The 14,071-nt window shown below is 40.6% G+C and overlaps 1 protein-coding gene across 2 annotated transcripts; it reads left to right on the forward strand.

Moving 5' to 3' along the window:
- The first annotated feature begins 1,742 nt into the window (after nucleotides 1-1,742).
- On the forward strand, nucleotides 1,743-13,956 carry LOC110535436 (uncharacterized). Of its 2 annotated transcripts, none has more exons than XM_021620425.3 (5): nucleotides 1,743-2,085; nucleotides 9,749-9,877; nucleotides 9,967-10,047; nucleotides 11,115-11,234; nucleotides 11,411-13,956. In XM_021620425.3, exons 1-5 carry the CDS (start codon nucleotides 1,981-1,983, stop codon nucleotides 11,687-11,689), a joined length of 714 nt encoding a protein of 237 aa, XP_021476100.3. In that variant the 5' UTR covers nucleotides 1,743-1,980; the 3' UTR covers nucleotides 11,690-13,956. The 2 variants fall into 2 exon arrangements, with proteins under 2 accessions (XP_021476100.3, XP_090045812.1); XM_090189686.1 differs by having other exon boundaries at nucleotides 1,818-2,085; nucleotides 8,957-9,877.
- The last annotated feature ends 115 nt before the right edge of the window (nucleotides 13,957-14,071 follow it).

Consider the following 14,071-nt stretch of genomic DNA (forward strand, 5'->3'; position numbering starts at 1 on the left):
AGGCCTACATTAAAATGCTATCAACATGCAAACAATACAGTTTTAAAATGTCATACGTCTCCTTTAATATCTGCCGTTTCTCTTATCTCGATCGCTCAATGGAGTTTAGAATTTATCCATTGCCCACTTTTTTTTACCAATACATCACGGATATTAATACAGAATTGTAAGTAATATTTAATAAATCATGTGAATGTAATAATATGACCATCTGTGTGTGTCACGCCCTGACCATAGAGAGCTGTTTATTCTCTGTTGGTTGGGGCGTGATAGTGACTAGGGTGGGTCATCTAGGTGATTAATGGTTTATGTTTGCCTGGTTTGGTTCCCAATCAGAGACAGCTGTTTATCATTGTCTCTGATTGGGGATCATATTTAGGCAGCCATTTCCTCATTGTGCTTTGTGGGATCTTGTCTACGGATAGTTGCCTGTGTGCACACCAGTAGCGTCACAATTTGTTTGTGCTTGTTTGGTGAGTTTCGATTCATTAAAATATGTGGAACTCTACGCGTCTTGGTCCAATCATTATGACGAACGTGACAGTGTGCTCCATTGATGTCTGTTTGTTCAATGCTTGATTAGTAATGCCTAGGAATACGAATGTGAACACTGTCATTTGAGAAAATAGATATCTATGTCAAATCAAATCAAGGAGTATTGGTCATGTACACAGTTTAGCATATGTTATAGCGGTGCAGCGAAATGCTTCCGTTACTAGCTCCTAACGATGCAGTCAAATGTCAAAACAATTCAAATGTAAAGAAAAATCAAGAAATCAAAAATGTCAGAAATCCAATTAACCCAAATAGCACTTTAACAGTAATCCAAATGCAATCTATAAGTATCTACACCAGATAAATTTACACAAGAAACTAAGAATGATATGTACAGCAGTAGATATTAGTGAGCAAAGTCAAGAATCCAGTATATAAATATGTGGTGTCTAAAAACGGTGTGAAATACAACATGCAGTAGTATAAATATTAAAATGATCTATGTCAGTGAGTGTTCATCACCTGGTAGTTAAGACGTGAAGTGGTGGCTGTTCAACAGTCTGATGGCCTGGTAATAGAAGCTGTTCAACCGTCGTATGCCTTACATTGCGTTGCAGTGCGTTCTGAGTAGTCCAGACGCTGGCTTTATCCAACGTATCCGTCAAACTGTATGTGTAGAAGGCTTTACAGAAATGGCAGCAAAAGGTGAATGTTGAACTTTTGTTGCACACATCCAGATGATGCTGCGTCCCATTTTGCGCAATGACACTAGGTGTGATGGAGGCATTAGCCCTGTCCACTGCTGCCGCTCTGCAGTGAGGTATTCTTGGGGGCAAGGCCTGCAGGTAACTTGGACTTGGTTGCGCTCTCTTGCTCAGACGTTGCATGCATCAACCAATGGTTGTGTGCCAGGTCATGGACTCTGGCATCAACTGACATATTGTTATATATGTGGTTAGCTGATACTTAAAATACCTATTCAGGCGCTGTAATATCTGGCAGGTGTCAGAAACCCCTGGGCAGAGGAATGCACCCCTTATTTGACCGGAGAGGTGCCAGCGGGAGCACACTGTATGTCCCAATAATATCTAATTTACCCTGAAGTGTAGGCCTAACCTCGTTCACTAACCTACTTTCCACAAATCTAAAAGCATTGGAATGGTGGAGGCGTGGGCAAGTAGCAGTTTCCACCATATTTCCTATACCATACATTTCCTTTCAAATCAGTGAACAAGTGCACACATTGTGAGGAATGACATACTTCGGACATAGACCCTAGGTAGCGAGTCCATTAGGCTATTACAGCGCTTTCTGTAATAGACGGGACTGGAAAGTGAAAGCTATTGGAGTCAGTGACGGAAGTTAAGTATATTGTCATGCTGGCCAAGCAGGGAGATTGATAGATAAACAAGCCCGGCTAGTTATTATAGGCTTATTATAGCTAGAAAATAAAGGGATTTATTTCAGTAAGAAACACTACAACGCATGAACATTTTACTGCTGTATGGAAAACGCAACAACGCAGCCAGAGTGGTGGGAGTGGCACCTTTTTGTGAATATGAACCAAGAATGGTAGCCTACATACAAATGGTAGGTAACATAATAGGCTACTGTATAGTCTAGCCGAAGTTCAGTTGACTCACAGAATTATAAATACCATAACTCACTGGGAACTGACTTCAATTCAACGAAGTAAAACACATATTTCAGATATGGAAATATCTGAAAGTTAACCTACCACCATCAATTTGTTTTCAGTTTGGACATTGGTTTGATATTCGGAGTTTGCTTGTCAATGTCCTTGGATGGTTAGTGATTTGCCTCGAATCTGATGATAATAGAGTAAGGTACAGCCTTTGTTTTGTCCGTTCCGTTTTAAAAAGTGACTTTAGATTGGGCCATATTATGCACACGCAGCTAAGGGACCGTCTTAAAAGTTCAATTAGCAGAACCTGGTGTTAACAGAAAATACTTTTTTTGCCGCAGTTAAATAATATTGAGATCTCAAGCCACCTTTGTTTTTTCCACACAACAATTACATTTTTAAATTGTATGTTTATTTTTCATGAATTGCAAAAATGAGAGTTCCAAAAATATAAATAGAACTATGATCGTTCTCTCGAACGCAGCCTACGCAGCCTACTTGCATAACCTACAGAGCTAAAATCACTTGTAGCAAAATCCCTTTCATAAAAGAGGTAAAGGAATCACTGAATCTTTAAAAGTGGTTAACACCGCACGCCTGTAGATCTGTAGCTCAAATAGAAAGGAAGGTATTAAAAAAGTTTGAACTATCACAAGAAATATGCCTATAAAATCAGGGAAGAGGTGAACTGTAAATATCATTAATGTAACATGGATGAGGGGAGTCAGTCACTTCACATTGTGGTTTTCCATCTCCATTTCACCTGGATAGGATGCTTTTGAAAAGTATCCCTGTAAATGGGTCAAATATAGCACTAGAGTTAACTAATAAAAATGTTGGGCCCTTCAGCAACTGAGGGCCCAATGCAGTGTGTGCAGGGCCATTACCAGAGTTTGAGTTTTAGTGAGGTCAGGAAAGTTGAAGCTCATTTACTGCATTTCTATACAACAACAAAAAAACTGCTGTAGGTTCATTCCCCTTAGTGGAACTACAAACACACAGCCTATTAGCTATACAATTATAATGATATACACCTGAAAGGACGGAAATATAATACATTATTAACTCTGACATGTAGCATCAGCGACGAAACTAAGACGTATGACATTTTTAAACGGTATTGTTTGTATGTTGATAGCATGTTAATGTTGGCCTATAGGGAAGATAGGCCATGTGGGATGTTCATATTGAAACATATCTTATTTAAGTTCCTAACTATTGCAGAAACGTTAAAGGGGTCTGTCTAGTATTACTTAGCCAGCTAGAAAGATAAAGTAAGATGCCAGGAGAATGCTACCTGCCCAAATGCATAGTGTCAACTAAAGTTTGGTGAAGGAGGAATAATGGTCTGGGGCTGTGTTTCTGGGTTCAGGCTAGGCCCCTTAGTTTCAGTGAAGGGTAATCTTAACGCTACAGCATACAATGACATTGTAGACGATTCTGTGCTTTCAACTTTGTGGCAAGTTTGGGGAAGGTCCTTTCATCTTTCAGCATGATAATGCCCTGGTGCTCAAAGCGAGGTCCATACAGAAATGGTTTGTTGAGATCACTGTGGAAGAACTTGACTGGCCTGCACAGAGCCCTGACCTCAACCCCATTGAACACCTTTGGGATGAATTGGAACACCGACTGCGAGCCAGGCCTAATCGCCAAACATCAGTGCCTGACCTCACTAATGCTCTTGTGTCTGAATGGAAGCAAGTCCTCACAGCAATGTTCCAACATCTAGTGGAAAGTCTTCCCAGAAGAGAGGAGGCTGTTATAGCAGAAAAGGGGGGACCAACTCCTTATTAATGCCCATGATTTTGGAATGAGATGTTCGACGAGCAGGTGCCCACATACTTTTGGTCATTTGGTGTATGTGTGTAGGTGTAAGTGTGTGTGTGTGTGTGTGTGTGTGTGTGTGTGTGTGTGTGTGTGTGTGTGTGTGTGTGTGTGTGTGTGTGTGTTGCTGCTGCTAACTGAATTGTATGCTTTAGTCAGAGTTTAATTTTAGAAATTACGGGGGTGTAAATTGGAGCCATCAATCAAAGCAGACATTTATATGTACAGGACTTCTGAGCGCAATGTTGGCAAGCAAAATACACTTCTCAAAATCAAGACACCAGGCTGATTGGATATTGAAATGGACTCTGGAAATTACCGATTATTTCTTTCAAACTTAATCTAATTTTAATGACATCATGGTGTGACACACACACACATCTACAGAATGGAGTGGACTTGAGTCGGTCATGATCATGTGATGAGGTAGCCCCGCCTGCGAACTTCAAAACCAGTGTCTGCCTTCATCCTAAAAGGGAATTACCTATTGGTCTAACAGTCTAGGATGTTGGTTGCTCCTGTAGGAGATCTAGGTTCATATCCTGTGTTACACGTACAATGTATTCTGAAAATATTCAGACCCATTTACTTTTTCCACATTTTGTTACGTTAGTTTTATTCTAAAATTGACAAAATTGTTTTTTCCCCTCGTCAATCTACACACAATACCCCATGATGACAAAGCAAAAACAGGTTTGTAGACATTTTTGCAAATGTATGAAATAAACTGAAATATCACATTTACAGTACTCCCTTTACTCAGTACTTTTTTGAAGCACCTTTGGCAGTGATTACAGCCTCGAGTCTTCTTGGGTATGTCGCTACAAGCTTGACAGACCTGTATTTAGGGAGTTTCTGATATTCTTCTCTGCAGGTCTCTCTCTGTTCTTATCGGGTTCAAGTCCAGGCTCTGGCTGGGCCACTCAAGGACATTCAGAGACTTTTCCCGAAGCCACTCCTGCGTAGTCTTGGCTGTGTGCTTGGGGTTGTTGTCCTTTTGGAAGGTGAACCGTCACCCCAGTCTGGGGTCCTGAGCACTCTGGAGCAGGTTTTCATCAAGGATTTCTCTTCTTTGCCCCGTTCATCTTTCCCTCGATCCTGACTAGTCTCCCAGTCCCTGCAGCTGAAAAACATCCCCACAGCATGATGCTACCACCACCATGCTTCATCATAGGGATGGTGCCAGGTTTCCTCCAGACGTGACGCTTGGCATTCAAGCCAAAGAGTTCAATATTGGTTCCATCAGATCAAATAATCTTTTTTCTCATGTTCTGAGAGCCTTTAGGTGCCTTTTGGCAAACTCTAAGCAAGCTGTCATGTGCCTTTTACTGAGGAGTAAAAGGCCTGATTGGTGGAGTGCTGCAGAGATGGTTGTCATTCTGGAAGGTTCTCCCGTCTCCACAGAGGAACTCTAGAGCTTTGTCAGTGTGACCATTGGGTCACCTCCCTGACCAAGGCCCTTCTCCCCCGATTGCTCAGTTTGGCCGGGTGGCCAGCTCTAGGAAGAGTCTTGGTGGTTCCAAACTTCTTCCATTTAAGAATGATGGAGGCCACTGTGTTCTCGGGGACCTTCAATGCTGCAGAAATGTTTTGGTACTCTTCCCCTCTTCGACACAATCCTGTCTCGGAGCTCTACAGACAATTCCTTCAACCTCATGGTTTGGATTCTGCTCTGACATGCACTGTCAGCTGTGAGATTTGATATAGACAGGTGTGTCTTTCCAAATCATGTCCAATCATTTGAATTTACCACAGGTGTACTCCAATCAAGTTGTAGAAACATCTCAAGGATGATCAATGGAAACAGAATGAGCTCAATTTTGAGTCTCAGCAAAGGGTCTGAATACTGATGTAAATTAGTTTTTTCTGTTTGAAAGAATTAATACATCTTCTAAAATTTCAAAAAAACTTTTTTAACTTTGTCATTATGGAGTATTGTGTGTAGATTGATTGGAATATGTTTCCATTTAATCCATTTTAGAATAAGGCTGTAACATAACAAGATGTGGAAAAAGTCCAGGGGTATGAATACTTTCCGAATTCACTGTATATTCACATGTTTATAATATAAAACCTAATTCAATTGCTTCATGTAAATGACTTCAGTGATATTTTTACAAGCAAGGACTTGATAAGCTACTGAAACATTTTAGCAGTCTTTGAAACCATATTGGTTTAATGGCCATCAGAATGAGTAAGAAAATCGGATTTAATGAACAGAATCGCATGAATCAATTAATAATGTGCAATTTCACAGTTGAAGGACATAACTGCCTCTGAAGCCACGCTGGCAAATATATTAAGTCAATATAAGCAGCTGTGTGTGTTTGTGTGTGTGTGTGTGTGTGTGTGTGTGTGTGTGTGTGTGTTTGCACGTTTGGCTCTCATCTGTCTGTATGCCTCGCATGGTTCCAAACCAAAAATGTAATTATTAGAACGATGGCTCATGTAATCAGAAGAGTCAAATATTTCTGAATACCCACAGCTGGTGGAATCATTTTTATAAACATTTGTCTTTGAAATTTGATAGTGTAATACTCTCTTACGGACCAAATGAGCCAAGTGAAGGAGACAGAAAATGAAGCTTTAGCGAGTCTGTAGTCTTTCTTATGAAGTTTATTTATTTGCCATTCCTCCCCTCTCTCGGTGTCTGATCCTCTTGAATACACTAGCTGTGTGTTGACCATGGCTGTGTGCCAGGGCAGAATAGAATGTTCTCTCCATCCAGTCCTTGGTTACAATAGCTTCTCAGGAATAATTGCCTCTCGGAATCCATCACCTTCCCGTTAGAAAACAAAAGTTTGGAACTGTGGAGTTTTTTTTGCAACATTTCTGTTTTATCCTCATTTATCAATATGAAATGACATGATTTTGACCTTAAACTTCCATGAAAATGGTTTGCCATCCACTTTCCCCTCTCCATTCCCTAGGTGACTAGTGTCAGTTTCCCCCAGGTTGGAACATCTTATTGCAGGTCTGAAGTTTTTTTTTGCTGAGATCATCAGTGTGACAGGGGCACACTGTTTAAAATCAGCTGTGTGGGTGTCTGTGGGCTCTCTTCTCTGTCCAAGACCATTTTACCTTTTTGAGGGTGTGTTTGTGCATGCAGTGGCACACTGTCAGTGGTGGAAAAAGTACCCAATTGTCATACTTGAGTAAAAGTAAAGATGTCTCATTAGAAAATGACTCAAGGAGGTCTCTCGAGTGGTACAGGGTTTGATCCCAGGCTGTGTGATTACCGGCTGTGGCTGGGAGTCCCATAAGGCGGCGCACAATTGGCCCAGTGTCATCCGGGTTAGGGGAGGGTTGCAGGGGGGGGGCTTTACTTGGCTCATCATGCTCTAGCGACTCCTTGTGGCAGACCGGGCGCCTCCAGGCTGACTTCAGTCATCAGTTGAACGTGTAACCTCCGACACATTGGTGCAGCTAGCTTCCCGGTTAATCGAGCAGGTGTTAAGAAGCACCACTTGGCGGGTCATGTTTCGGAGGATGCATGACTCAACCTTCGCCTCTCCCGAGCCAGTTGGGGAGTTGCAGCGATGAGACAAGATTATAATCACGAAATTGGGGAGTAAGAAAAAAAAGAAATATATATATATATATATATATATATATATATATATATATATATACACAAAAAGTGGGTAAGAAATGATATATATATATATATATATATATATATATATACACAATACAAAAGTTTGGACACACATTTTTTCCCCTTCATTTGACCATTTTCTACATTGTAGAATAATAGTGAATACATCAACACTATGTAATAATACATATGGAATCATGTAGTAACCAAAAAAGTGTTAAACAAATCAAAATATATATTATATTTAAGATTCTTCAAAGTAGCCACTTGATGACAGCTTTGCACACTTGGCATTCTCTTGGCATTCTCTCCACCAGCTTCATGATGTAGTCACCTGGAATGCTTTTCCAACAGTCTTGAAGTTATTTATACATATGCTGAGCACTTGTCGGCTGCATTTCCTTCATTCTGTGGTCCAACTCATCCCAAACCATCTCAATTGGGTTGAGATCGGGTGATTGTGGAGGACAGGTCAACTGATGCAGCACTCCATCACTCTCTTTCTTGGTCAAATAGCCCTTACACAGCCTGGAGGTGTGTTTTGGGTCGTTGTATTGTTGAAAAACAAATAACAGTTCCACTAAGTGCAAACCAGATGGGGTGGTGTATTGCTGCAGAATGCTGTGGTAGCCATGCTGGTTAAGTGTGCCTAAATCACCAACAGTGTCACCAGCAAAGCAGCCCCACACATCACACCTCCTCCTCCATGCTTCACGGCGGGAACCACACATGCGGAGATCATCCATTCACCTACTCTGCGTCTCACAAAGACATGCCGGTTCGAACCAAAAATCTCAAATTTTCGGACCACAGTACAGATTTCCACTGATTTCTTGTGTTTCTTGGCCAAAGCAAGTCTCTTCTTATTATTGGATTCCTTTAGTAATGGTTTCTTTGCAGCAATTCGGCCATGAAGGCCTGATTCACGCAGTCTCCTCTGAACAGTTGATGTTGAGATGTATCTGTTACTTGAACTCTGTGAAGCATTTATTTGGGCTGTAAGCTGATGTGCAGTTAATTGCCAATGTCTGAGACTGGTAACTCTAAAGAACGTATCCTCTGCAGTAGAGGTAACCCTCGGTCTTCCATTCCTGTGACGGACCTCATGAGAGCCAGTTTCTTCATAGCGCTTGATGGTTTTTGTGACTGCACTTGAGGAAACTTTAAAAGTTCTTAAAATGTCTTAAAGTAATGATGGACTGTCGTTTCTCTTTGCTTATTTGAGCTGTTCTTGCCATAATATAGACTTGGTCTTTTACCAAATAGGGCTATCTTCTGTATACCAACCCTACCTTGTCACAACGCAACTGATTGGCTCAAATGGATTAAGAAGGAAAGAAATTCCATAAATTAACTTTTAACAAGGCACACCTGTTAATTGAAATGCATTCCAGGTGACCTCCTCATGAAGCTGGTTGAGAGAATGCCAAGAGTGTGCAAAGCTGTCATCAAGGCAAAAGGTGTGGTATGTGGTATTATTCCATATGTGTTATTTCATAGTTTTGATGTCTTCACTATTGTAGAATATTTGTGGAAAAAAGTACAAATAAACAAAAATCATGGAATGAGTAGGTGTGTCCAAACATTTGACTGGTACTGTATATAAAATGTTTTTTTTAGAAGGATTCAGGAGCCTGTGCTCAGTGAGTGTAGACTGCCTGCTGCCACTCTGCCAATCGTCAGATGGGCCCCCTACCTCCTCTCCTCCCCCATGGGGGTAACTGGGGGGCCCTGCTTTGTTTGGGTAACTGATTAATAATAAATTAAACTGCATAATAAATAAATGTAACTGGCCAATTGTGTGAGTCAGTGGCTGGGCTAAAACCCATAGGGGCCCAATAGTTTATTACTGTTTTTTTTTATCTAACCACAGGAGCCAACTCGCAATGTTCAAAATACACCAGAGAGAATAATATATATATATATTTAAAACTAAGCCCAAGGCCTATGATTTCTTAATCCGGTCCGGAACACGGTATAATCGGTCTGTATTTTCGCTGTTGACTACTGCCAGACCAGAGGTCCGAGATGTCTCGCAATGGCACTCACCTGGATCGGTAAAGTATGAGTAGATCAAGATAAATTAGCCATGTGTCTGTAACTACTGTGGATAATGCTAAGACTGTTGTATACTTACACCTCTCTCTTTCCCTCTCTCTGTCTGTCTTTCTCTCTCACACACACAGAATATTCTTGGCATCTCTGTTTTTTCTCTCATGCTGCTACCTCTGGTGTTGTCTTGTGACAGCAACAGGACTATGAGAGAGATCGCTGAGGACTACGAGACTGTCATCTACCCGCTTCTTCAGAACCTTGTAAGTACCATGACGGACAAGGGGTTTTCCTGTTGCCATGGAGATCTCAGAATTGACTTTAAAATGGAGCTCTCTGCTTTCACTCATAGGAGAACAACATCACGGAATCGTTAAAAGTGGTTAATAAAACCTGCACGGAGAAGGAAATCGCTGAATGTGAGAAGGATAAAGTGAGTATTTACAATATATTGAACAAACTTCTTTCCAGTGGTGTAAAGTACTTAAGTAAAAATACTTTAAAGCACTACTTAAGTAGTTTTCTGGAGTACCTGTACTTTACTATTTCTATTTTGGACTACTTCTACTTTACTATATTCTTTAAGAAAATATTGTAATTTTTACTCCATACATTTTCCTTGACACCCAAAAGTACTAGACACATTTTGAATGCTTAGCAGGACAGGAGAATTGTCCAATTCACACAATAATCAACAGAACATTCCTGGTCATCCCTACTGCCTCTGATCTGGTGGACTTACTAAATACACATGCATCCTTTGTAAATTATGTCTGAATGTTGGCATGTGCCCCTGGCTATCCATAAATTTAAAAAACAAGAATGTAATGATGTACACTGAGAGTCGGGAAGCAAGTTCAGGGAGTGCTTCAATAAATAAATTAAACAAACACGTAACACAAACAACAGACCCAGGAACAGAAACATTGACAACTGGGGAAGAAGTCAAAGGGAGTGACTTATAAAGGGCAGGTAATCAAGGAGGTTATGGAGTCCAGGTGAGTGTCATTATGCGCAGATGCGGGTAACGATGGTGACAGGTGTGAGATATAACAAGCAGCCTGGTGACCTAGAGGCCGGAGAGGGAGCACACATGACAAAGAAATTGGTGCGTCTGGTTTGCTTAATATAAGGAATTTTGAAATTATTTATACTTTTGGTGCTTAAGTATATTTTAGCAATTAAATTTACTTCTGATATTTAAGTATGTTTTAAACCAAATACTTGTAGACTTTTACTGGGTGAATTTCACTTTTACTGGAGTCATTTTCTATTAAAGTATCTTCATTTTTTCACCACTGCTTCCTTCCATCTTTTCATCCCTCGCTCCTTTTCTCATCTCTCACCTGTCCAAAGATCAACCCCAGGGCAATGGTCCTGCTATTTTAGATTAGGAACTGCATCACCAGAGTAGACAACCAACACAGAACGTTGACTTGAATGGGAATGTCCACTGTAGTCCATCTAATTCTCCAGATGACTCTGATCATTGTTTTGTAGGAGAGACAGTTCATCCACAACATGCTGTGTAGCCATACCAGACTCATCAGGCTCTATAAGCTAGAGAGGCTCAAGAGAGACATCCTGTGCTCACTGGGCCGCCACTGTCCTAGAAAACAGGTGAGATCCATTCATTAGTAGTTAGCCAACTACACTACATGTACAGTACGTCTTTCTTACAAATGTTGAGATACTCTTTTTATACCTTATCGCTGTATTATTACTGCCCATAGATATTGACTGACCATATTATTATTATTATTGAGTTGTCAATGTTCCCTTTTCTCAACATCCAGAGGAGTTCACAAGGACAGAGCGCACACCATCAGAATAGAAAGAAGTCAGGAGGAGAAAGGGAGGAGGAAAACAAGAAAACTGAGGAGAACAGAGGGACCACGGAGGAAGGAGGGGAGAGGGTGGACAGTGGGAAACAGCAGAGACCAGATAAATGGGAGGGAAGGAGGAGCACAGAGGCGATGGAGCGGAGGAGGAGACGGTGTGGACAGAAGGTGTTTGTGGACAGCTTGAACGGGTGCTACATGTCCCTGGCTGAAAGATATGGAGGCCTGACATGAGAGGAGAGACGTGGCCCAGAGCTAACCGCACAAAGAACCAATAAACTTACTGTAAAGTGTATAGTTACTGTAAAGAAAACAATGATACCATACGTCCTGTAAAGTAGTATCGTCTTGCCAGACACTTACTTAGAATAAAAGTGTCTGCTAAATATTAATCCTATTATAATAGACAAAGGCGAAAATCTCTGTGGTACCTAACAAAGTGTGAGGTGTTCTATGGCGATGATGAAACTAGTGTCGTAATGATAAGTCTGTGGCACAGTGCAATTATGCTAAAGCAAACAAACAAAGATGATTGATTGCTTGTGTACAAATGAAGTGCACTTTTGAGTAGAGAGACTTGTAGCTCATGATGTCCCTCTTTCTGCTGCAGTGAGTGGTATTGGGCAGTGAGCCTGGCCTCAGGTGTGTGACAGCGTTGCGTTATTATTATAGAATGGCAGTTTGAAAGCCTATTACGCCAAGGATGTTTGCTTTCAAGTCGGTGTCTTAACTGAAATCCACATAGGGCTACTAAAAACCTTCCCCAAAAGCTTCCTGTGAAATTCAACCAACGCCTTTCGCACAAGCCCTTATTTGATGAATGAAACTCATCTTGACCTGATTTCAATCTTTGTAGAGTAGTTTTCCAAGCATAAGGCACCATGATATCCTATGTTGTCTTATTGTAACTGTAGCATTGGTTTTAGTACTATTTATTTATATTCTGAAATCATATTGACTCAAGTGTTAACTGTACCCCTGTAATCATTTTATTGTGTAGCACTTAAATTATCCCCTTCATGTGTCAGTGCAAAATAAGAAGTTTTGATGTTGATGTGATCCTTAGGCCACTATAACTCTACATTAATAGAGTTTAAACTGCCATTGTGGTTTTGCCTGGGTGCCAGTCTGTTTCTGCTGTTGCCATATAACACTTTCAAAGCCTGGGGAAGAAGGAGAATATGTGCATTAATTACTCTGATCCTTATAATGTGACAAAGTGGTAGTTGTACATGCTAGCATGATTAATTATGCATTTATATTGTAACATTTTATTTTGTTTAGTGTTTTGTTGCTCAAGTATTTGATGAATAGTGTCTTATGTTGCATTCATAACCAAGTGGGAAGGTGGTAATTACCTGTTGTGAAGTCGTATTGAGTTGGATGCATTCACATGCTTTGAACTCGTTGAGAAAGCTGCGTCAAACCAGAAACTGAAAGTATAGCTATCATGCTTAAACAAATGATAGTCTTCAAAAACAATACGAATAGATTGCTTTTCATAAATAATGTTTCTTGTTGCATTTAACTGTTGAAAATGCCGTTAGCGGTCATTTCCTTAATAGGTGAATTCAGCATGTGGGAGAAGTGGTAGCTCAGGGATCATAGACGAGTTTCCCACTAGTAATTGCGAGTTGGAAGGGCATTCCAGGGGATTTTTCCCAGTCGTATAGTCCTATGTACGAATTTATGAGGTCTTATATAAAGAGCTTCAAAATAAAAAACAAAACAACCAATACATCATGAGTAGCTTAGCTAAAGTAAAGGTCAACTAATAGAGGTCAAGTCTTTGAGTGCATGTATCCTCCAAAGATGGAGAGGGGCTACTCTAGAGGGCTACTCTGGGAAACAGCCTAAGTCATGTAGCTACTGGACTTCTCCCTCACAATGTATGGCACCCACTTGGGTGAACCCCCAGCAGGTCTAGGCATCAGTCGTCCTCATTATGAGCCCTTTGCCTCAGCACTCCAATTCCTCTCAAGTGTGAGGTGACTCTTCAATTGATGTTTTCAAACTCCAAAGATCAGGAACCAGCAGCCAGGTGAAACAAAGAAGCTGGTACAATGTCTAGATGCATCATTCAAACAAAAACAATGTGCCAGCTAACTAGCTAGCCAAGCCAAAAAGAGTGGACCTGCCAGTCCATCTTCAAATCTGTGGGTTAAAACCCCCATGGATATGCAATAAAACTCAATGTTATAAAAAAAACAGCTGATAAAAAAATATATATTTAAAACACTTACAAATGATGAAATATGTTCATATTTACAGGATCTCTCTGCTTAGGTTGCTACTGGGGCGCTATGGAAACTATAGAACTAATAATAAGCCCATTTGGGCTGGTCACCAAATGGTGTATGACATGGAAAACAAAAAGAAAACAAACAGATATCAGGCTGATTGTGTTATCCATGTGCTGTATGCTATGTGTTATACTCTACCAAGGACTGTAAATATATTTTTATATTCAACTGCAAATATATTTTATATTCAACTGCAAATACCTTTTATGGTGTATTCCTTCTTTAAAGACCAACTAACCTGCAACTTAAGGGACACCTACAACCAGTCTGCTGTTTTTCCCTAGCTAAAGATGACAACACACACACGTTGAAT

The sequence above is a fragment of the Oncorhynchus mykiss genome, chromosome 11, assembly GCF_057628025.1.
Source record: "Oncorhynchus mykiss isolate SJ-2025 chromosome 11, ASM5762802v1, whole genome shotgun sequence".
Lineage (NCBI taxonomy): Eukaryota > Metazoa > Chordata > Actinopteri > Salmoniformes > Salmonidae > Oncorhynchus > Oncorhynchus mykiss.